The sequence below is a fragment of the Maylandia zebra genome, linkage group LG17 (genome assembly GCF_041146795.1).
Source record: "Maylandia zebra isolate NMK-2024a linkage group LG17, Mzebra_GT3a, whole genome shotgun sequence".
NCBI lineage: Eukaryota > Metazoa > Chordata > Actinopteri > Cichliformes > Cichlidae > Maylandia > Maylandia zebra.
In genome coordinates, this window is record NC_135183.1 from 38,515,563 (window position 1) to 38,539,232 (window position 23,670).

Genomic DNA, 23,670 nt, shown 5'->3' on the forward strand with positions numbered 1-23,670 from the left:
GCAGGAAACTCACTAATCAGAGCTCTTGACCACAGGTGAAGATAGGAATGCAGATTGACCGATAAATCAACAGCTTCACTTTTACACTCAGCCAAACCATTGCAGTCGTCGCTTCTGGATAAGCTCTTCCATCGAGGCCTGCTGATTACACTGACCACGTATCGCGCTGTTGCCGAGATGGTCACGAAGGGACACTGGGAAAATCTGATGCAAACAGTGCATTTGGAAGACCTCGAGCTTGTTGAGGTCATGTTTGAGGATGACCCGGGTCAAAGATCCATAGAGAAGAATGGGCAATACTAGTGTGTGGGACAGGTGGATTTTGATGATGAGGGTGACGTTTGTCTTCTTCCAGATGCACCAATGGAGGTAGGCGAATGCTGACACCGATTGACAGCTGTTGAATCCACTTTCTTTTCCTGCACCAGAGAGCCAAGGTATTTGAATTGTTAGATTTACATGCCTTCAAGATACACGGTGGCTGGCGATCCACCAGTAGTAAGGACTTCTGTCTTCTCAGCACTGAACTTGAGGCCATATGGTTGAGCATATTGGGCAACGTCGCATAGGATGTCTGTAGCCTTGTAATGCGTGAACATCAAGTCAGTTGAAGATTGGTCATCGGCGAACTCGATTCCACGGCGGCGGCCGTTGAAGGTCCTGCGCATAATTGCATCGATCATGAGGTTGAAGAACCGACTGGATGGGCGAACCCACACACACTAACAAATATCCTTTAGAGGACAAAGAGCAGGTCCACTGTTCCACGACCAGGACAAAATCCACAATGTTGGTCCTACATCCAAAGTCTGGCTAGTGGATGGACAATGAACTGGCATGGTGCAATCGCCCAATAGTTGAAGCACACCCTCCAGTTACTTCTTTATATGGAAAATAATACAAATGCATTCCTTTTGGTTTGTTTAACATGTCACAGTTAAAATGCTCTATACTGCTGAAAACGGTCTGTTTCGTTAGGATTTGGGGTTTCTTGTGATGCCAGTCAATACAAGCTGATTTTTCAGGTATTTACATACCCGAGGGCAAAATTTTGTAAATTCCTTGAAATCAATATGGTGGTATAATAGCTACACATTTTCATTACACTCTTTGTATATGACCACTTTCAGAGGAGCGCAGCCCGTTCTCATTCCCGAGGCGTAATATAATGACGATCTGGCGTTCCCGAGGAACACAAAAGGTGACCGTCCCCATTCTTATGCTACGCGCCGGGTTATGGATGAAATCCAGTAGGATGATGCTCCCGCGGTAACACAGATTCCAGCCATGTATTCCAGCCCTAACCCTCACCTTATCCCTAACCTGAACCAGCACTTTAATGACGTTACATAGTGTTTTCCAAGCGATTTAAGTAAAATGAATGTACATGTATAGATTCATTTCAAACGGTTGTCATGTTTCCTCATTTTTTCAATCTCGTAATCTAGTGACGTGTTGGGTGCCCGGAAGCGTAATATATCGATGCTTTGGGGGTGAGAACACGTTGTATCCGAAGCCGAAGTTAATGACGCCGTGTGGGATCATGTTGACAGAGGAAAAAAGACAGCCAACATCCAAAGAAGAGCTCTGAACATCCTTCAAATATTCCTGAAGACTACTCAAAGAAATGACAAGTCATCTACCTCAGAGAATTCCGTCTGTGTTGAAGAATAAGGCGGTCATATCAAATACTGTATTTCAATTTAATAAACTGCTGAACCCATTTTCAATTTGCCTGACAACAAATAAAGAAATGAGAGGTGACTCAAGACTTTTACACACTCCGACATCCACACACATTAATACTCTGATGCAGTTCTTTTTAAATACAAGCCAAACTAAAGCAGGTCATGGTTGAACCCGAACCTTGAACTTTGACCTCAGCTGCTGTGTTTTTTCAGGAGGGGGCTCACGGATGAGGAAAGAGTCTCAACTATTTAAACAGAAAAGATTACACATGAGATAAATTCTCTTTTATTAATCTCATTTAACAATGCACATAAACATTATGTATGTTATGTTTTGCCAGTCATAATACAGTTATTAATCACAGAAATGTTTTATACACTACAGCTGACCATTTAGGATCTTGTAACATGTAAACATGGTCATAGGTGGCCGAATATATAGTAGAAATAATCAAAGTTAAAGTAAAACAATATGTAAAATATGAAAAGGTTAATGGCAGAACTCGACAGGATGTCTTCATAAGATAGTCGATGCTATTTTTTTTTTTTTTTTTTTTGCTATTTTAACATTTATGGGGAAACACAATCACTCACTTTCTTAAGTAGCCCTGATACAATGACACCGCATTCACCCTATGGTTATAGCCAGCAGCAGGTTAGCTTCGCTTAAATTAATTTGACATTAATCTGCAAAAAAACCCCAAACCTCTAAACAAGTTTTATGTAAGGCTTTCGAACAAACAACTCTTATCTTGTGGCTCACTCTCACAGCTCACTTTGCAATCATCTCTGCTCTTACCAAGTAGCTCTTTTTTAGCAACAACAACAAGAGATAAGCACCCATTAAAAACAGGAACAGCAGAGTGATAAGCGCCAAGAGGAACAGGCTTTTTAACACACGCAGAGAACATTTAGCAGCCAGAAATGTCTCCCAGGAGTTGGTAGAGACACAACAATGATGGTGGTAGTATCCACAGTCCCCTGGCTCAGCAGTTCAGTAGTTATTTCTGGACTACTGAACAACTGAAATGATTTAAATGAGTTAGACCAAACCCACTTTTAGAAGTTGGCCTTCATTTTCATTCAAGTGTTGGGACTAAATCATAGCTGTGAAGGTAACACAATGACAAAGTGTCCACAGACAGACACACACTTTGCAATAGTTTCTCCTACAGTAGGGATCACCAGAACCAGATTTAGCCTTGATGTGACGCACTGCCAGGTCAATGGACTCTGTGCTGAGGCAAGAAAAGCCATCCAGCAATTACTAAAAGCTCAACAGTTAAGTAACTTTTTAGCCCATTTTCTGTCTTTGTGCTGTGTTGTACCTGACTGCTAATTATTCACTTATAAGCCTTTACAGTACATAAATATAACGCTGTCAATCTTTTCATCTGATTCAACAAGAGGAAGTAAAAAACTGCTGCTATCCAAAACCATTTTTTCTAAAAGAACAACAGAAATGAGGAAATGCTTACAGCTATTAAAAAAATGCAACTACACAAACAAACAGGAAAAAAACACCTGATAGAAATCAGCTAAAAATAAAAAAAAAAGCATGTTGCAAAAGTTTCGTGGTTTCATCTTGCAGCAAAACTGCAAACGACTGTTTTGTTTTCTCGGTTTCTTTCCAACAACCTCGGCTGAAACGTAAGAGCGTGAGGGCCGGAAGTGTCCGGTGTAAAATTCCCCTGCTCCGCGTGCAGCCTCTGGGCCCCTGCAGGTGTAGGTGTAGTGTGTCTGATTTCAGGCCTCCACTGCTGCAGGTGAAGGTGTAGTGTGTAAAATTCCACTGGGTGCTGCCACTAGGGAACACCTTTCAGCTGTGGGCAGGTCTCGTGATCGCGCCCTCACTTTGACCTAAGCTACACCTCACTGTTGAAAAGATCCGGCAGCAAGCTGGGTTTGTTGGGAGGCGGGGGGACAAACACTGTGTTTAAAAAGAAAAAGCAACCTGAAACCATGGAGTCAGGACACAGAACCGGATGAGAGAAGGAGCAGGGCCGTTTCCATGGCATCCAGTTTTGTTTTTCCAAAATGGCTTTAATATGAGGCACTCCCTAGAGGGGAGCAGGGAGTGCTCCTACGCTGTAGGTGGGTAAACATCACTGGGATGTTTGAGGTATCCAGAGGGGGGTGCACTTGGAGTGTTTAGAAGTTGCCATCAAACAAAACCAATGGTTACCGATAATATCCCCATCCATGTTTTCAAACAAGCTTGCATGTTTAGACAAGCCATCCGGTAATTAAAAAAAAAAAAAAAAGAGGTGATTTGCATGCTCTGTTGTCACACGTTCAGTGTGGAAAGAGCTCAGCTCACAAAAAGACGCAGTGCAGGAACGGCTTCACACAGCTCAGTGTTTAGAAACGTCCACACACGGCTGTGAGATCCAAATGCAGTCTCCTCACCGACATTTGGGAATGTTGCAAGAAAATGTAAGTGAAGTGAAGTGAATGAGCATGTGAGTTTAAAACAGGCACAATAAACAAAATTGTAGTTTGGGTTGCTCAGTGGATATGGAACCAATTCACTCACATTGCACTGTTTGGTTCATTTTCTAGTCTGTCTCTCACAGCCTGCAGGGAAAGCACCTATCAGCTGTTTGTGGCCAGCAGTCACTATAGTGCACGTAAGCCCAGGTGAAAGCTGTATATGAATGAAATAATATCATATCATGTAACATCCAGCTTCCTTGCAGTAGCCCTTTATCAGAAATCATATCAAACCCAGAGCAAATCAAAAGCATCTCTATTACACAAAGAAAAGATCAGCATGAGAGCATTTTCCAAAAAGAAAATGCTTCATTCTAAGGTGAAAACATAATCCCCCAAAAGCCCTGAAGTCTTAGACCGAAGCTACTGGCTATTATTCCCAAGGTGATTCACAGGCTTTCCTTGATGATCTCGTTTGAGAATCTTCTTTTTTGGGATCTCACTGAGGTTGAAAGGACGAGAGACGCTCGAGGGATTGTCCTTACGAGACGCGATGCAGTCCTTGATGGCTTCTTTAATAACCTGCAGGGAGGGGGACAAAGTCCATATTGTAATCTCATATGGAACAAATGCTGCTACATTAAATTCAAAGAGCGATATTTAAAAAAGGTTAAAAAGTTCAGATAAATATAATGTTGGATGAATTTTGAATAACATCATGCTGGAAGGTAGATTTCCATATATTTGTATGGCTACCATACTGTCCTGAAATCTAATACACGTTGAGTCATTCAGAAAAAAAGCTGCTCTTCAACACAGCAGCACTTTGAATTAAAGGGTCATTATTTAAATGGTCGAGTAAGATCTCGTAAAACATTTAACGTCAGCGCCACACTGCAACCAAGTGACATGGAAGGTACAACATGAAGATATGTGAGCCACATAAAAAGAATAAAACCCAAATAGCAGAGGGAGTAATGTCTGATGAGCCAGTAAGGAGTACAAAATATAGTAGAGTAAAAGCAGCATGACACGTATATACTTGAAAGATGTAAAAGTACATTAAAATTCAGCAAAGTTCTATAGCGGTGGGGGAATCATATTTTGGGGGGCTGGTGCCACCCCATGCCCACCTTCTGGATACGCCCCTGACAAGTGTAGAGTTAGTATTTAACCCAATTATTTGGGAAACATCATCATTTAGTAATTAGTTAATATTTGTCAATTAATAAATGATCCAAAGTTAGTGGATTACATAGGCTTAGGTTTATTACCGATTTATGTTCACTAATCATTTCATCCCCCCAACTGTGTAAACCTGTATGAGGTTCTCACTACACATCCCCAGAGCTCAGCTGGTGACACTTTAACGATGTAAAAACGAGCAAGTCCAGGAAATTTCTGTCTTGCACTTTCATATGAATCAGTGTCGGTGGGCAGATTTGTTTTATATTAACCATGAATGACAGAGGTTTTATCAGTACGTTTCCAAATATTAGCGCTGCTGGCTAACTGGGCTCAAAATGCTGGAGCCTAGCATCGGAACATATCTTGAGTGGCAGCGTAAGTCTGTCTGCATCACCTGACCACCCAGTGAAATCAAAGAGGCTGAACCCTTACTCAACATAGTTACTCAGAAGTTAGCAAGTGAAAGTCAGCCTGACGTCACATAAATGACACACCTTTAGAGAATTAGTTTAGGCCTGTACCATCCGGTTTTGACTGCGATGAAATTTCTAATGTTGCACAATCAAAATGTGAGTAGACTCAATCCAAAATTTCCCCTCTGACAACACTAAGAATGAACAGCTGAGGAAATGAAGGAACAGCAGTTGGCCAATAACAAACCTGTTCATGAATCACTTAATCTACCGATGCCTGTAAGCCTTATGAAAACATCCACAGTGATAGGCTCAACAGGTAACACTGTGCTACACCAGTTTTGCAGCAGCGCTAAACTGACCTCCAGGTTGTTGAGAGTGTTGAACTCCATCAGGTCATGAAGCTGGATGAAAGCTTCGTTGGAGTATTGGAAGTTGAAGGTGGAGTATGGTGTCTCGGTGTCGTCAAAAATGTCAAAATCGGCCAGCTCCTTCTCCTTCTCAGTCTCCCTGGCAACGCCTGATATTTAACAACAACAAGAGTTGGGGCACTTTTCAGTTCAACCATGTATGTAATACTGTTCATTGCTGAACTGATACCGGATGTAATAGTTATGGTATACTGCGATTCTTCTCCGTTTGAGTGCAAAACCATAAACAGACTCTGTTTATCTGAATGGATGACCTATTTAATGTAAAGGACGTGCAGTGGAGATGAGGTGATAGTGTTTGTTTGCATGGCTTCTGATATATGACCTGTTTATACATATGGTCCGCCTACTGAGGCGAGAGATTTCCTTCTAGCACCTGACTCCCCCAGGAACCATATTTCACTTGGGTCATAAAAAAGACGGAATTCGTAGTTTACTGTAAGCACACACATACTCAAAGGGAGGATGGGAAGATGGTTTCTATTGGGGTCACTCAGAGGAGGTGCCTAACATCTGGCTGCTGACTGAATATGGTCAATTTCCCCCAGTCCAGCTTTGACGAAGAGATGCCTCATGTGCCACAACAGTGAAATTTTACCCCCACATAACCTCCACATACAGTCATACTTACCAGGCGCTTTGAATTTCCTGAAGTTGATGTTGACGAGGACAAAGTGGATGACCGTCGGGCAGTTCTTTTCACCGCTCTTTGGTTTGAAGACGTAGCATTCCTTCAGACCTTCACGGTCAAAGACTTTGGGGTCGATCTTGGGGAATGGCAGCTTGTTCATTCTAGCCCATTTCTCAGCGAGGAGAAGCTCCTGTGAGATGCAAATCCTGTTAGACTTGCTGTTTACATGAATCATTTATGACCACAAAAAGTCCCGTTTTACCTTGAACGGAGGGCTTGAGTCACTCGGTCGAGCTGAAAAGTCAAAGGAGATGATGAGGTCGACGCCGCGCTGCGAGCGCAGGATAAGGGGGTAGGGAAGGTTGTAGGTCAGGCCGCTGTCTACTACGTGGATCTTCTTGCTCTTCACATCCAGAGGCTCGTAGATTCGATCGAACTCATCGGGATCTGAGCAATGATAAATTTTATTCTTCCTGACTCACCGAGCAAATTGTTTCGTTTGGTACTTGTCCTTTACTGGAAGTAGGACCGCATATTTGTTTTCATACATTTACAAATACAAATATTATTTGAATTAAACAACTTAAAGTGACCGTTTAAGCCACGACTTCCCTCAGCTGTGAACTGTGAAGCTTTCATTAAATTTATTTCTATAGACAGAGATGTGTGATATTTTCAGCAACCAAAGATATTTGTGCAGTTTTCCAAAATAGTTTTCCAAAAGTTATGATGGAGATTGGGTGAAGTTGAGTCAGTAGAGAAAGTATACTAAGGTTATGTTTGATTACAGCCCTCACTGCATTAACATACACATTTATTAAACTGTGATCAATGTATTATTCTTGCCTGTGACAGCATCCACCTCCTCTTCAGGTGTCATAGCGTGTGTTATCTCAAGTAATGGAGAGAATGGCATGTTGGTGTTCAGGTTCAGGCCCAACATGAAGTTATGCACCTGGAAAATGATGACAAGGAAGGATTAGGACAGCGAGCGATGCAAGGCTGTTGTAACTACTAACGCAGGAAGACTCGACTCACGCATACCTGTATGCATAATGTATTGAATATATTCGTGTACCTTTCCAGCACGACCCTCCCTTGTGTTGAACAAAGCAGAGTCGCCCAAGACTGACGTGAACATACGCTGAACCCAGCTGGCCTGAGCGGTGCGATGAAACTCCTCCTCTGCCTCCTGGTTTTCTGTCCCACCTAAAAACCAAAGTAACCCCAGGTGGAATATGCAAAGGTGGTTAATCTAATGCATAATGTCCACAAAAGTAATTAAAAACAGATACATTTCAACAAAATACATGATTTTGCATTGTTGCATAAATGTGCTAAAACTGTGTTAACATGTTGCACGAAAAGTACAAAAACATTTTTTTTATGGGTATTGATTCATTCCAAATCTGGAATTGTTTTAAATGTTCTTGTACGCACGACATCAATTGAAATTTATTGATGCAGTGCCAATCAAGGTGCTTTTCACTGTAACATAAAGACCCTACAATTTTAGAGAGAACACCAACAATCAGCACTGTCCGCTTGGCGACAGTGGGAAGGAAGAACTCCATTTTACAGAAGCTGCTCCCTGAGCTTGGTTCTGACGTGCTCAGAGAGGGGCAGCGGGAAAGATTTCAGACCTGTTTTTCTTTTGTTTTGCACTTTTGTATTGTTAAACCCAAGACTGACAGCATGACAAGCATTCTTTCCACCATTCAAAAGAAAATGAAACCCAGTAGAAAAATCCGTCATTAATGTGTCAGAGCAGCAAATATTCAATAAGCTGAAATATGTAAAGGAATATGGACACTTAAGATGCTTGTAGGCAATTTTAAAAAAACTATCACAACATCTTTCTTATCTAGTTTTATTTCATCTTCAGTGTCACTTGAAACAAACGCTGTTGTTGGTTTTGTTTGTACCCTTATAATCCACCCACCCATTCTCTCTCCGCCTCTTCCTCTTTGTCTATATATAGCTGTTTCTAAAAATTCACTCAGGGCGTAGTGCAAACACTTCTTCAAGAAGGAAGAAAAGGCAATTACGTGAATATTTACATAAATGTTTGGCTTCAATCATCAAAGTCAGACCCTGAATAAAAACAAAATAAATAAAAACAATGCAAACTCTGGCTGTTGGATAGCGGCAGAAAAGCACGCCGATCAGCACTTTATCGCGATCTGACCTCGGCAGCTGCTCCCATGCAGTTGCAAAACACCGACAAAATTTGCACCATTACCACAAACTTTCACAACGTCTCAAGGGGTTCAACTTTTGCTCAAACATTTCAATGTGTCAACCAGTGTGCTGAACCTAATTTTTTCTCCATCAAAAGGAACGCCGAGTTCACCTTTGCGTGGCTCGTCGTCGTCCAGGGTGTCTTCTCCAACGATGTGCTGTGGTTTGATCTGCTCTGTAGGACACGAGGCAACATTTGTTAATTTGATTCATATACACGGCAAAACTGCATCTAAACTTTTGTTTAATCATGCAACTTTACAGAACTTAAATCAAACAAAGAAAGACCTGACACAAGCGAGCACCTGTTACTAATGCATTCTTTAGTAAGGTGGAGACGCTTTTGCACAACCAACACATTGTGAGAGTGCGTCTCAATGTAAAAGGTCACCCTAACATGTGCATTCAAGCAAACCGAGTCATCTCACCAGGCAAAAGAACCTGATGCCTTTCCGCTGTTGCGTTAACATTACATAAACACTCAAAGAATCCCATGATAAATAGTGAGAAAAAAATGAGGTTGGGAATACCTGCTAGGTGTGAGAAAATAATTCTAAACAAAACAAATTCAAGTGTGACACATGACTGTGACAATAGGCTCTCAGACATGACTGAACCCCTGTGTCAGTGGGAGACTGCGCTGTGGAAGTTATTTCAGCAGCAGATGCTCATACCAAAACAAAGAGATTATCTAAAAAATGAAAACATAAACTAATGCAAAGTAGCCAGCTAACCATGACTAAAAGCACCAATTTCAGATTACGTTCAGTAAATCTGTATAAAATAAGTAGCGTGTTTTCCTCACTTTTAGGCTCACTTAAAATCCTTTAATTTTCTCAAAAATCGACAGTGCTTATAATCCGCTACGAAGCTGCACCACTTGACGGATTGTCGGAGCATTACGGCTGCCGTAGTCAGGAGCCTCGCGGAGGAATCTGGGTCCTAAACTCTGCTTCAGGTCCCAAAGTCAATCGAACACTGCAGCATCACTGAGAGTTAAAAACTGTCTAAATTCTTTCATCTTTAATAAAATGATCAGCGTTGCTGTTTTACCAGGTGTAATAATTAAGTTTAACATCCAGGCATCCATGAAAACAGAATTTATTACATTTAACAGAGTTAGAAGTTAGCAGGAAGTTAGCTCGCTAGCTTCCACCTAAACATGATATAGCATGTTCTGACTGAGAGATTTCTGAAAAATTCAAACGTACAGCTCTGTTATCACTTCCAACATAAATGAAGACAGGAAACTAAACAGCAGTGACGTTTGTAGGGTTACTGAAGTTTGGCTAGCTGCTATATAATGATGTGCTACGTGATCGCTAGCGACACAGCTATGTTAGCATAGCATAAACACAGTGAAGCTGGAGGTTGAACGCTAACTTTTTTCCACTCGATTAAAGTTAACATGAGGGTTCCTGATGGTTAGGGACAAATGCAATCGCATGGCAGGATGCTGTAAACGGACCAAACATCAGTCAGGAGAACAACTGAGATAATCCATCCACAATACGAGGTTAGTCATTAATATAGTGCAACAACATGGGAATAGAGCAGCTGCAGAGAATTCAACATTAATGAATCAAAGGTACGGAAGTGGAGGAAGCAAGAAGAATGAGCTGAGTAAAGTTTGACTTATCTGACTGTTTTGTTTTGATTAATGCGCCTTATGGTCCGAAAAATACGTCACATATACTGTGTGGACGATTTGTATTTCATTTCTACATGGAAGCTTATGCTTTTAAAATAAGAAATAACATTTCGATTCTTATCGTTTCTCGAGTACTCCAATTTTTACTTCTTTTATAATACTTGATTTAAAATAAGTGCTTGGAATGTGCACATCTACAATTAAAATTTTGTCTGCTGACTAAACCCATTTATTTGATGCCCTCTGATCGGCAGATGAATCTGCCTTGCGGCAAAATTATCGGGTCACTTTCTGGGTTTTTTAGCACTTGTATTGTTCAGTCCAAACAAACAGAATGAAAAATATTACCTAACTCCTCCTCCATGGTGCTGCCACCAGCTCTGTCCTTGACCCCTAGCACTCTGTTGAACAGAATTGAGAAGGCACTTCCCCACACACCTAAAAAAAACATAAAAAACATGTCAGGTTTGAATCTTGTATCTATTGTATCTACTTGTACCTGTTGCTCCTGAACGCTTCAGATCAGAAAACCTCTGAAATGTCTGCTTTTATAGATGTGCTCACATTCGTTGACCCTTTTATTTCCTCGGGAAGCAATAAGGGAAGCTTGTAAGTCCTGTGGAAAACCTTTCTTTTTTGTATGACTGCAGATGAAAACATGTTTCTCACCCATCAGAAAATGAAGAGGGTTTTCCTCGTACTTCTTCACAACAGTTCCCATGAAGAACTTGCTTCCAAATAGGTCAGGGGTCATGAAGGTGCCATACTTTGCCATCCCAATTTCATACGGGCTAAACTCCACCCAGTCTGCAGGTTGAAATCCCAGTGTTATGGTCACAATAAGGAACACACAATAGTAATACTGCATTGCATAATTGCATTGTGCACTCTGACACAGGCTACATTGTTGGATAAAAATGTCATGCATGGAAATAAACCTTACATATACTTGACAATGCCTTGCTTACAATTAACAGAACCAGCTGCCAAACAATTAATACTGTCCCTGCGTCACGCTGCCAACACATCCGATGGGAATTTGACACAGTTTACACAGTTTGCTGCCCTTTAAGAGATGGCCATCTTTAAGTCACCGCTCAGGGATAACACTTCCCAACGTCAACAGGAAAAAAAACATGTTCGCTTTGCATGTCTGCACATGTCAAAGTCGCACGCTCGCCCACACACCATCTCTCTCACAAAAAGACGTCGTCAAAGATTAACACACAGTTCTCATTTTGAGCTACTGGTCATCAACAGTAGGCACAACTTCCCTTTCCTGTCAAAACATCTCAGTTTATTATATCACTGACTTCACATTATATTGGAACATTCCTGTCAGAATCTGGTCCATGTTGGTGAGACTGCAAGAGATGATTTCCAAGGTTTTACAGAAATGATGCCACCGTTCTCCTTTTCTACTCAAAGATGCCTGAACATGGGTACGTTCTGGCCGTAAAGGGATGTGCATGGATGAATACTCCAAGAGTTTCTTGAGAATGTCTGTGGAGTGATTCTCGGTATTACAATAATCTTTCTCTGAGCTTGAACCTGTCTGGGCATTCTGCTCTGAACTCGCTCATCAACAGGATGCTTCTATCTGCATTTACTGGATGGGTGTTGTTTTCCTATTGCTTTTTGGAGCCAAAACCAAAACTAATTTTGTGCCCCGGGGCCCACAAACCCCGCTTTGAAACAGACTCGGGAGAGGAGAGACTCTTCATGGCGTGTTTATACACCAACCTGATGTAACATGTCGTTATGACATATTGGTAACTGCTTTTACAGACACGTATTCGCCCATAAATAGCCACTGAAGGGAACACAGACATACAAATGGACGCATACTCTCACGGTGACACTACTCAGACCTCGGAAACCTCAACAATCGCAGCTTATTTCACATCTCGCTTCAGTTGGCAGCCAGGAATTTTCTACTGAAATTGTCATTGGAGATTTTAGATGAGCAGATAAAAGAGAAAAACAAGTTTTATCTTACTTTCAATCTTACTTTTAAAGATCTGATAAACGACTGATGATGGAAAACACGTAAATCTAGACTGGCAGCAGGTTTGGCCTTGCCCTTATGCGTATCAAAGTGCCACTGAACAATATATTCATTTTTTATAAACCTGCTGTAACAAACGACGTGGATGTAGTCGGTTTCCTACACACTCACACACTGAGATGCCGTGAAGAAGGCTGTCTGTGTATGTCATTGTTTCCTGCCTGTGTGGACCGCTGAATGTATTTATTGTTAAAATAGCCGAAAGGCAGTTTGTAATCCAAAACTCAGCCGCCCACGACAATTTAGATTTGTGAAGAGAAGCACAAACATTTCCTCGATAAACAGTTTGACGGCGTGATGGAATTCGGTGAACGCGGATAGGAAGAGTTTGTTCTTGCTAAGCATCAGAAAAGTCTAAACTTGAAAGCGAAACATGATCAGAATATTTATTTTCACAGTTTTATTTAGAAGAATTTCAGTGTTTCAGGAAGTTTTCTGTAATACTAGTAGAGAGTGTATATTCAGAGATGAGTCCAAGATTGCGTGGGAGCTATATTAGAATTTAGGAAGTACTGTACAACATTTTGTACTGTACAAACTCCCACGTCACTGACCACAGGGCTTTCATTAGATGACAGCCAACCACATCTTGCCACATGTTCTTTATGGTAGCAGACAGGGATTATATGGAAATGTACCGCTCACTTATTTTGCATGTGGCTTCAGTCATCGTATCATGTACTCATGATATATGGATATGCAAAATATTGTTTTGAAGGATTTAGGATACATAATGTAACGTATGACACCTGCAGGTGTCAAACAGAAGAGACATATTTACCTGCAAACATGAGCTCAGAAACATCCGGTTTGACATGCAGACATGTGAAAAGAGGAAGCGGACACTGGGCTTGGTTTATTTTCTCCTGGATGTCGCTTAGCTTGATGCCCATTCTCTTGTAGGAGAGAACACTCAGTGTTAATCATCTGAACACCAAGTTTTACACGTCAGTCATAAGATTCAGATTTCTATCTCAATATGACTGCACAGTTATGTGACACTAAAAGAAGAACGATAAACTCGGATGGCAGTTCGAAGAAAAGAGAAGAAGTGGCAGATGGATTTAAAGGGAAGGAACTGACTAACTTACTGGTAAAAAAAAATCAGACATGGGAATATGGAGCGTTGTCAGCATTAAAACAAAGAGCACATACGAGGTTCTTACCGAGGGTATAAGTGTCTCTCCTATGAGCATACCAAAGATATCTGCAAAAGTAACCGGCTGTCCTGAAGCCTTTTTGGTCCACAGGGCCTGGATATAGTGGGTGATGTGCTGGGGCATCAACAGCCTAAGTGGGTTACTGCTAACTCTCTTCATCAACTCACTGTTGATGTCCTTCGGGCCCTTATTTGGAAAGTCAGGGTTGGAGTAGAGAGTTGACATGTACCTGCAGGAGTAAAGAGGGAGGAAGTTAACACAGATGCCATGTCAGTTAATACATGTTTTAACAATATACCTCTTTATGAGGTTTATGCAGGTACTTTACTTGTAAGGAAGTTAAATCCACTAAGTCGTGGAGACAGAAATAAGCCAGAGGTGCCTGCTTGAAGACTTCATACCAGCAGGGGAAGGGTGGAAAGTTTGCCAGAGCAGGGAGGAGCAACACCGAGGAAGAATTAGGAAATAAAACGAGAGAGAAACGTAGCAGTGGCAAAAAATGTGTAAAAATGAAAAGGTGTCTTTAGAAATAGGTCAGACAGAGGCAGGGTGCAAAGGAAACAAAGAGGAGGTGAAATAAAAACAGACCATGTGGATCCAGAGAGGCCAGCAATATATGTGGTACAGTCGAGGACCCCGGACTCAAACAGGGCCTTCATAACGCCCGAAAACCCCACCATGGCACGGAAACCGCCTCCTGACCCGGCTATGGCTATCACTGGCACCTGTAAAATACACACACACACACACACACACACACACACACACACACACACACACACAGTAACAGTCATAAAAGGAAGAAGACAGGGCCATGCTTACTCACACCTTTGTTACAGAGTAAATGACAGCAGCTATGAGTCTCAACTTCATTCTTTCATCTTGAGTAATTTCCTTTTGCCGTCTCTATGGGCAGCAGCTTGCTGATTGCATCATGGCTTTGCAGCGTTTTCTGACTGGTAGATTTGCAGCTTTTCAAAACTGCAATTGTGCAACATTGCTTCTTTTTCCAGTCTGCATGGTCATTTCTGAATTACAAAGTCACTGTGGAGGAATTGTTGTGGCACGGTGGAAGGCATGGAACTGGATATCTCATTCCTCTGGAGCTTCCGTCACATGTTAGAAACATGAACAGACGTGGCCCTAAGGCATCGAGCCAAAACCACACCACTGGGAAAGCTAGTGCAGCTCAGAGTATTGGAGCTGTATGAGGCTTGTCTTTTACTTCCTGGTGTGAGAATTGTTGAGGTGTTATTTTAAATTTGAGAATGCAGCGTGTCAAAAGCTGCACCACGGTCATGAATTTAGAAAGCCAGCAGATCTGAAAGTCAGCACCAAGCACGAATACCCTCCCTAAAGTCAGCACACTCACCACGCTTTGTGCTATTTGGTACTAATGAAACCGACCTCAAGGGAGGTAACAATTGCACAATGAGTCCAGATTTCACATCCATCATTCCTATCAGCCAAAAATATATAATTGGAAATAGAATAGAATAGAATAGAATAGAATAGAATAGAATAATTCTTTAACTGTCCCACAAGGGGAAATTTGGTTGTGTCAGCAGAAAAAACACACACATATAAACAGAACAGGACACAGAACAGAAACACATTTTTTACATATTTACATAATGGATAATAGTTACCAAAGCAGAGTACTGTACAGTTATGAAAATTAGAGTACAGATAAGTGGCAAACCCAGGTTGTAGTGTGCAAACAGAGCAGGATACTGAAAGATGTTTAAATAGTTAAGAATATTTAGAATAACTGGAAATGTGCAGATTGTGCGTTGTACCTGTGCATTAAAAAGTAGACATGTAACTTCCAATAAGTTAGTGTATATATGAACTGAGAAAAGTAATGTGCAAGTTATGACAGTAGAACTTGTTACAGCACTGATGTAAACATCTATGTTTGTTGGGAGCAGTTTTGATTGTACAGTCTAACGGCTGCAGGGAGAAAATGTCATCTTACAGCAGAACACTGTAGAGTAGGGCTGTGCGATATAACCAAAATCTCATATCCCGATATAAGAATTCTATCGTCCCGGTAACGATATAAATCACAAAAATGTAACATTTTCTGTAAATTCTGTGAATCTCGGGCAGCTTGACTTGCATGAAGTGTTTCCAGCTGCGCGTCATGTAGCTGGAGTCGAGTGTTTTAACCGATGCATGAAACGATACATTTTTAGACATAAGTTGTAACGGCCGCCGTTTTCTTTGTGAGTGTTTATTACACGGCGTGCTGCGGGGAAAAGCCTGTTCTAACGTCTAAGGTCTATTTTTTAGCACCTGGCGGCTCTTTTTTACTTCTCATCCGTAAATAATCTGCATACTCTTTCACGTGATTCCATTTATTTTGAAAAGTCTCAACAGGATCTTGAGCTTTATTGTGAAAGGTTTATGTGGAACATACACAAGCGGACACGCGATGGTTTTACCGTCGTTGTTGCTAACGACAACGCATAAAAACAGTCGCTTGTCCGTCTGTAGTGTGGTTATATTACATATAAGAGAAAGAGAGAACTTTAAGAAATTAATATAACCACTACAGTGACCATCAAAACGATGAACAAATATTGCCGTAAACAGTTTATTTTGCGACACCACGAAACAAACGATAGCGTAAAATGAAACATAGACGTTTTTATATCGCCATCCGATATATATCATTATATCGAACAGCCCTACTGTAGAGATCCCTTGAACGGCAGTTCTCTGAGCCAAAATGACTGGTCGGATTGCTTTGAGTTGATGGGAAGCCAACAGTAACTCAATAACCAGTCGTTACAACCAGTATGCGCAGAAGAGCATCTGCGTATAGACAACACGTGAAATCTTGAAGCAGATGGGGTATAACAGCAGAAGACCACACTGAGTGCCACTTCTGTCAGATAAGAACCGAAAACTGAAGCTACAATTCAAATGGGATTATCAAAATTGTGGGGTGCCCCAGGGCTCAATCCTTGGCCCTCTTCTTTCTCCATTATACCTGCTCCCTTTGGGGTCTATTTTTAGAAAACACGAAATATCCTTTCACTGCTACGCAGACGACTGCCAAATTGATTTGTCTTTAGCACCAAATGGCCCAGGCTCCATCCAAATCCTTTTGAACTGCCTCGAAGATGTCAAAGCTTGGATGGCTCTGAACTTTTTGAGTTTCAATGAGAGTAAAACGGACTTAGAGGCATTATAATGTTAATAATTTCCATTTATGTTTTGAGCTTGCCCCTCCCCATAAGACACTCAGTATAGCAATGTCTTTATGCAGCTCGATCATCCAGGTAAGTAAATCCCAAAAGGTTGATTCTGTTCATCTGGACAATTTGCATATTAATGATCAAGAAATTGACCTCCCAGCCCATTGTTCCTTCAGTGGGTGGTTTCAGTCATTATGCAAATGTACTGTTTATAAGGTTGAGGAAACCTGCAGTCAGCTGAGACTGAAGAAGTCACCTGGATGAGTAACCAAACATTTCTCCCACTGAAAACGTCCAGATGAACAGGATCACCTTTTGGGACTCAGTATAGCGTGTACACAGTGCTGAAAGTAAACCAGAGCATTCAGACTGACACTGAGACTGTGGTGGGTGCAGATTTTGAAGCATCATTAAGCTCCAAACAATTCGCTGCCATAATGAAAAATATGATCAAAGTAACTATATAACAGCTTCACTTCATTCCAAAAGGTTTTTTTGCACACAAATGATCAAGACTAAACATCAGGTTATTCCACAGTTCAGCACCGACACTGTTTTACTTTTAGCAAAGTTTGCATGTAAAATGTGTGTTAAAAGGACTTTGATCCACACCTCTTCTGGGTGACAAGGATCCTCAGTGCGTAGCAGCTTCTTGATGCCGAGCATCACCTTTTCTCGACGGGCTTCTCTAAATTGCTTCTCCTTGTCACAAAGGGTGTGGCTGAACCGCAGGTCCAGGTTTGTACTGCAGATAAAAGCAACAAGAGGGAAGATCACCAAAGCAGTCCCAGGGAAGCAGCACCGGAAACACGTGTTTCAGTTTGTATTTAGAGGCCGAGATAGGCTGTGATCTCTTAATAACACTACTGATAATGCTGAAACTGATGGTGATGTGATTTGGGGGATATCTGATGGAGAACACAACCACAAATAGTCATGGCCTCAAGGAATTCATTACACACTCTTTTTTCACTGAATTTCCTCTCAAACATTCAATTTTTTCTTTGAAATCCTCCCACAATTGTGCAATCAAAATTCTCATTAATCTTATTGTTAGAATGACTCAGCTCACATTTGCTGAATCGTGCTGCACCTACTTTCTAGTTTTAACCTATGGTATGCTTCAGGGGAGTTTCTGCAGTTTCAAACCTGCAATAATTCTGAAGAGCTTAGTTTGATTTTAGGTTAAACAGTAAATGTTGCTGTGAAACAAAATAAAACTATTTGATTTTGAAGGTATTACATACCAGATCTCCAGTGACATCTCTAAGTGCACTTTGGTTGCCTGTCAAAATAATTAAATATGTGGTTATTATACATTATTTAATTGTGGTTGAGGGCAAGAAATAAACACAGAAACACAACTGATCCCTTTAAAGTCTCTTGGAAATACATATTGTACTTTTCTATTGTGATTTGTAACAAAAAAACCTTACAAGGTTACTTTGCTGATACTTTGTAGCCTCCATACTCGTTTAATGCGAAATCTGCCTCTGTGGCCATACACTGACACTTCTTTTAGGACATTAACAAAATATCAAATTAAAATATTAGGTCCTTATCTTCTTCCAGCAGCTTTTTTTCAGTTAAAGGGCTGATATGCTCTTCAAGGCAGTCTTTCTGTGGATCTCTGGACCACTTCCAACACTCACGCTGCTTGTAAATTACTCTATGGAAATTTAGCTATGTCTATATTCATGTGAAGAACATAGAGTTCAAAGTTGACCCGTAAGCGAACGTGAAGTCCTGCATCAAACTTTTTGTTTTCAAGCAGTTTAAGCTCAAAGAATCCAACTTTTTCGAGGTGCACAGAAGACACTTGTCTTTAGCTGTGCGCACAATTAAATTAGATTAGTGTAACAATGAAAGCTTTTAGTGCAAACTTCTGAGGCATGAGGAGCAGAAAATTGAGCCAGACTATGTTTTTTGCTCTACTTGCCACTTCATCCACTTCCATGTGGTCAGAACAAGACTTCTATAAAGTAATGTAGACATAGCAGCCGTGCTGAAAAAGATCTAGAGGCGCACAAGAAGATGACCCTAATTCAGATTGGGTTTTTTATGTTTTTAGACGAACCTCTTACATGATCGCTTATAACATAATGACGATAAATAATGAAAGTCGGACAAATTAACTTTCTTACTTTGCCAATGAGGAACACCTCCGTCTTTGTCTGGCCCACATTGAGTTTGGAGATTTCAAAGGATGCTGTCCCAAGCGTCTCATCCATCACGTAGTTGGCATCCATTAATGTTAACTGTTGGGCATAAACAACAGCAGTTTATACTCAAATAGAAATTGTGGCCGGTGTTCACGTCTTCCAACTGGCTAGTTTTGTCGATTAGTTAAACTGATTATGACTTAGACGTTATATGCCGATTGCCTTCACAAACATGGAAGGACCTCACCGACTTTGAGCGTAGTGCTGTAACAGCGTCGGACCAAATTGTGCCAACTGTAAACGGTGTTATTAGAAAGTAGAAACATTTAGAAACTATGGAAACTCAGCCTTGATGTGGCAGACCGCATAAAGTCACCGACCTTAGCAGTCGACTTTAAAAGTCACCTCATGACATGATTTTCCATTAGTCATGGATGTAAATATGTAGGCAGCTTGAGTAGCTTACCCCAAACTAACACTTGAGTCAGTCAAAGGCTAGATGTTAGGATAACATTAACATATCACCTCATGGCGAGCTACAAGTGTTAGGCTGTGTTTATGTGGGATTGCGCTCCATGACATCACTTCTTGTCATCCTGTGCTGCGCTCTGTTACAGTAAATGCAGGTCTAACCTCCAGAACGTTGTGCTGGTTGGGGTCTAATATGAAATGAAAGGTCTCGTTCCATTTTGGATTGATGTCGTTGTCTATGTGCTTGGTCCTCCTTCTGCTTTCAGGAGCCGTCGGGATGAAAATCTCCACATACGGGTCTGGAGTGTCCACTGGGCGCACAAACAAGTTCCACAGGGTTACTACACAGCTGAAAACCAACCTCAAAATAACCATCATCAAGTGCTTTTGTATTTCTTTTGCTGTAAATGTACATGGATTAGATTCCAACGATATGAAGGAAAGCATGGTAATATGTGACTGTAAGGCAAAAATGATATGAGCACTTACGCAGGTCGCCCAGCGCTCCCTTGGTGACGTTCTGAGCTCGAACTACAGTCACTGTGAATTTGTGAGAAAACTGCTGCTCCACCTGCAATTTGGACATTCAGAGTTCAGTCTCACTTCATTGCTTCATGAGAAAAAAATCACATCAGCCATGCTGAGAATGAAAAATGAACACATCCAGATGACACAGCCAAGCAGTTGGCTGCACTGCAGCATGACGTACACTGGTTCAGTGAAGTCTGGCGTGCCCCAAGTGAGAGCATCATTGAGAACATCTGGATTTTTTAGAACTCTCCAGTTAAGGATGCACTTCCCAGCTGTGTTCACACTGTGCTACGACAGCTTTCTCCTTATATTTTGACAGTACTGCTAAATTTGTAGCCCTTTCCCAAATACTGTGACTCTAATACATACTGATGAGCATTTAATGGGCCCGTACTGTAAACCATTTATATATTTTACAGCAACCCTTTCACCTCAGCTTCCCTTTTGCTACATTGTCGTATCCCTGAAAGTTTGGTCGCACACTGAAATGAAAGTTAAAGTATTGGATTCTGTTCAATACGACTACTTGAAGGTCCCAACAGTGTTCTTTGTCATTTCTAGATATCAGATATCTCCAATCTCACAGAATAGATTTTGTTTTGAATTTCTGTGTGTTGCAGTGCAGTTTGATATTGTGACTATTTAAGATTTCCTGTTTCTGGCAGCCTTTTACACACTTTAAAATTATTTTTAAAAACCCAAAAAGACAAATAGTTTTCAACGACATTTGCAAATCTCTAAAACAGGAAGTGCTGTGAGACTTTTTTGCGGCTTTAAAATAGCTCCCCTCTCACCCCTTCTTGTTGAAAGGGCTGCTTGTTCAGTTTTTCCTCTACAACACTGTGAGCTTAATTATTTTATGATTATGGTGCTAAATAAATGAAATTTACCTGGAATTACGTGATAAAAACTCAGACGTCACACTGATCAAATATTATGCATATTTTTCCTTTAAACCAACCCTTTCAAACTTGTCTTCCACCAAAATAGAAATGAAAATAGCCTTGACGTTGACACGCTCATTGTTATACTTAGACCCAAGGCTGTGGCTTACGATAAGAGGGAAATTTTTTAAAACCAGTGAACTAAGAACTTCCACAGAATTATTTGTGTCACAGTTGATGCCAAAGGAATCTGTCCACTTTTGTTTTGGCCTCACTCTTATTTACAGTTATGTAAACACTGTGTCGACACTCACAATTATATTGGAAGCCATTGTCATGTGAGGTGAGCAACTCGCAGGAAAGCCTTCGTCAAGATGTGAACTTTAGGTCAAGGGAACATATCTGTCACAAACTGCAGCACAGACAGCCTGAAATATGAAACAAAGAAGTGCAAACAAAGGGTTAGAGTTTGAACAGGCGGAAAAAAACATCATATTTAAACTGTGATGCAAACGACAACAAAATACTGGCATAATTACAGCTTTACTTTTAGCCAGAGATGCAACAAATGGACATATTATATGGCGTTATTTTTGTGCCACGTAAAAAGTTTGCAGGTGCAAGTGTTGCATTTTGTGTGTGTGTGTGGATAATAGCAAGCACTGAAATACATTTTTTGCACGCAGTAATGAATTTTGTTCACTCAAATTCAGCTTTTCTTCGGTCAAAATAAATTTCTCCTCAAAATGCAACACTTGCACCTGCAAATTCTTTTTACGTGCGCTCAGAATAGTGACACAAAAATAACGCCATAATATGACAGTATCTCTTAAAAGGGTGCCTTTTTTAAAAACAAGTAGCTTCGCAAATACCAGTAAAGTCTTTTCTTTTACATCTTGGCAGGGGTAAAGGGAAGTGTGCTGAGCCACAAAATCCCGATAAGAGGACCGGGCCAATAGAAATGGTGTGTGTGTGTGTGTGTGTGTGTGTGTGTGTGTGTGTGTGTGTGTGTGTGTGTGTGTGTGTGTGTGTGTGTGTGTGTGTGTTCACCACAAGCGTATGTTAAGAGAACGAGAAAATATGACGGTAAAGGGAGGAGGGTCTTCCCTGAATAAATGCGGTTCGTTCAACATGCTGGACGACAAAATGTAAAGCTTAGTGCGCATTTGCAGAATAGGTGGCACGGTGGCTATTTTTAGCAACCCCAACTCTTTCTCTGTGATGTCTGAAAACCATATCTTGATAAGAAATTTGCATAGATATGTGCATGTCTATGTGTGCGAGTGTACAACTGATAGCATATGAAGGTCACCAGCCTTTTCTCTGCTGCTCACCAAAGTGTGTAATTACTGAGAGGACTGAGAGCACGTAGAGCGTCTGTGTGTTCACAGAAGCGGTCACGTACTTTGCATCAGTGGTCCAACTTCTGACGGTGCCAGTTCACGCTGCCCTTGTTCCGCTGCTGCATACAATAGGCGCATGCAGAGCTCTGCAAGTGTGCCAGCTTCAGCAAAGCGCCGCGTGGCAGCACATTTTCATATGAGGATGCAGAACGTAAGAGAGACTTGCAGCAACGGACTATAATGCAAAACAGCTGCCGCAACTGTGGCTTTCAGCGGAGCACAGTCAGGATCCTCCTGAGGGAGTGTGCTCACCTGAGCCACACAAGGAGCAGGTCGAAGACTCACTTCAGTGAATCACTGTGCGTGTCTCCAGAGAAAGATTACGTCGAGGAGTCACTGCAATTTAATTCTTATACGGCTTAGAGGCTTCACGCAAAACTTATCATTAGGCACTGCTAAGAGGCTTTACATTATTCTTATTAGCCCGGCAGATTAAGGGCAGATCAAACAAGGATCGATGATGTTATGAGTGCGCTACATCCGATGCTGAGTAATGTTAGTCCTACTAAGGCAGTAAAGATGTGGTGGATACTATGAATTTGCACTTATATAAACATGACACATGATATAAAATATCTATGAAGGTAGTTCATAATAAACATGATAATAATCATTATTAAGTTCAGTTTTATTCAGTTTTACTTGTGTATCCCTGCAGTGATCGGTCCTATTTAAACTGGCCTGTGAGTTTCCTTGTCTTACGGCGTTGCGTAAAATGTAAGCCTTTGCTGTTTAACCCATTCGGAGCAAAGGCTCAGACCTCCTCCTTTAAACTGCGCCCACACCCGTTTGTTAAAACACAACAATGTGTCTAAAAAAGGAAAGGAAATATCCACGTACCTCAGCAGGCGCATGCTATCAGCTCACAGTAAATGTCTCATACTGTAACGCCAAAAGCTCAGGAGGTGGAGAGGAGGTGCTACCGTACCCGGCAGTGAGCGCTGTCGTAGCTTGTTACGTTCGCGTCGAGAGACAAAAAACTACCGGAAGACAATAAAAATACAGCGGGGTTCAAATGACCGCTGGATTTAAAGAGTGATGGTCAGGATTCTTTTAATAGGAAATTTCCGAGTAGCAGTCAGACTGTCTGTGACTCAGATTTTGAGACT

At 41.2% G+C, this 23,670-nt stretch overlaps 1 protein-coding gene across 1 annotated transcript; it reads right to left on the bottom strand.

The window, feature by feature from the left end:
• Nucleotides 1-1,958: 1,958 nt before the first annotated feature.
• Nucleotides 1,959-23,670, bottom strand: pla2g4ab (phospholipase A2, group IVAb (cytosolic, calcium-dependent)). Its single transcript, XM_014407320.4, has 19 exons — nt 23,402-23,670; nt 21,473-21,586; nt 20,233-20,314; nt 19,906-20,054; nt 19,255-19,368; nt 18,358-18,395; nt 17,723-17,855; nt 14,493-14,629; nt 13,911-14,133; nt 13,526-13,640; nt 11,346-11,483; nt 11,025-11,114; nt 9,138-9,200; nt 7,863-7,993; nt 7,631-7,739; nt 7,047-7,231; nt 6,785-6,974; nt 6,085-6,242; nt 1,959-4,703 (listed from the first exon to the last, which is right to left on the bottom strand). The coding sequence occupies exons 2-19, from the start codon at nt 21,494-21,496 to the stop codon at nt 4,545-4,547; spliced, it is 2,238 nt and encodes a 745-aa protein (XP_014262806.1). The 5' UTR covers nt 21,497-21,586; nt 23,402-23,670; the 3' UTR covers nt 1,959-4,544.

Excerpts from the sequence above, each read along its gene's own strand:
- pla2g4ab (XM_014407320.4), bottom strand. The coding sequence starts at position 21,496 with ATGACAATGGCTTCCAATATAATT. Across the intron at positions 20,055-20,232 it reads GGGAGCGCTGGGCGACCTGC|TGGACACTCCAGACCCGTAT; the intron begins GTAAGTGCTCAT and ends TTGTGCGCCCAG. Across the intron at positions 19,369-19,905 it reads ACCAGCACAACGTTCTGGAG|TTAACATTAATGGATGCCAA; the intron begins GTTAGACCTGCA and ends TATGCCCAACAG.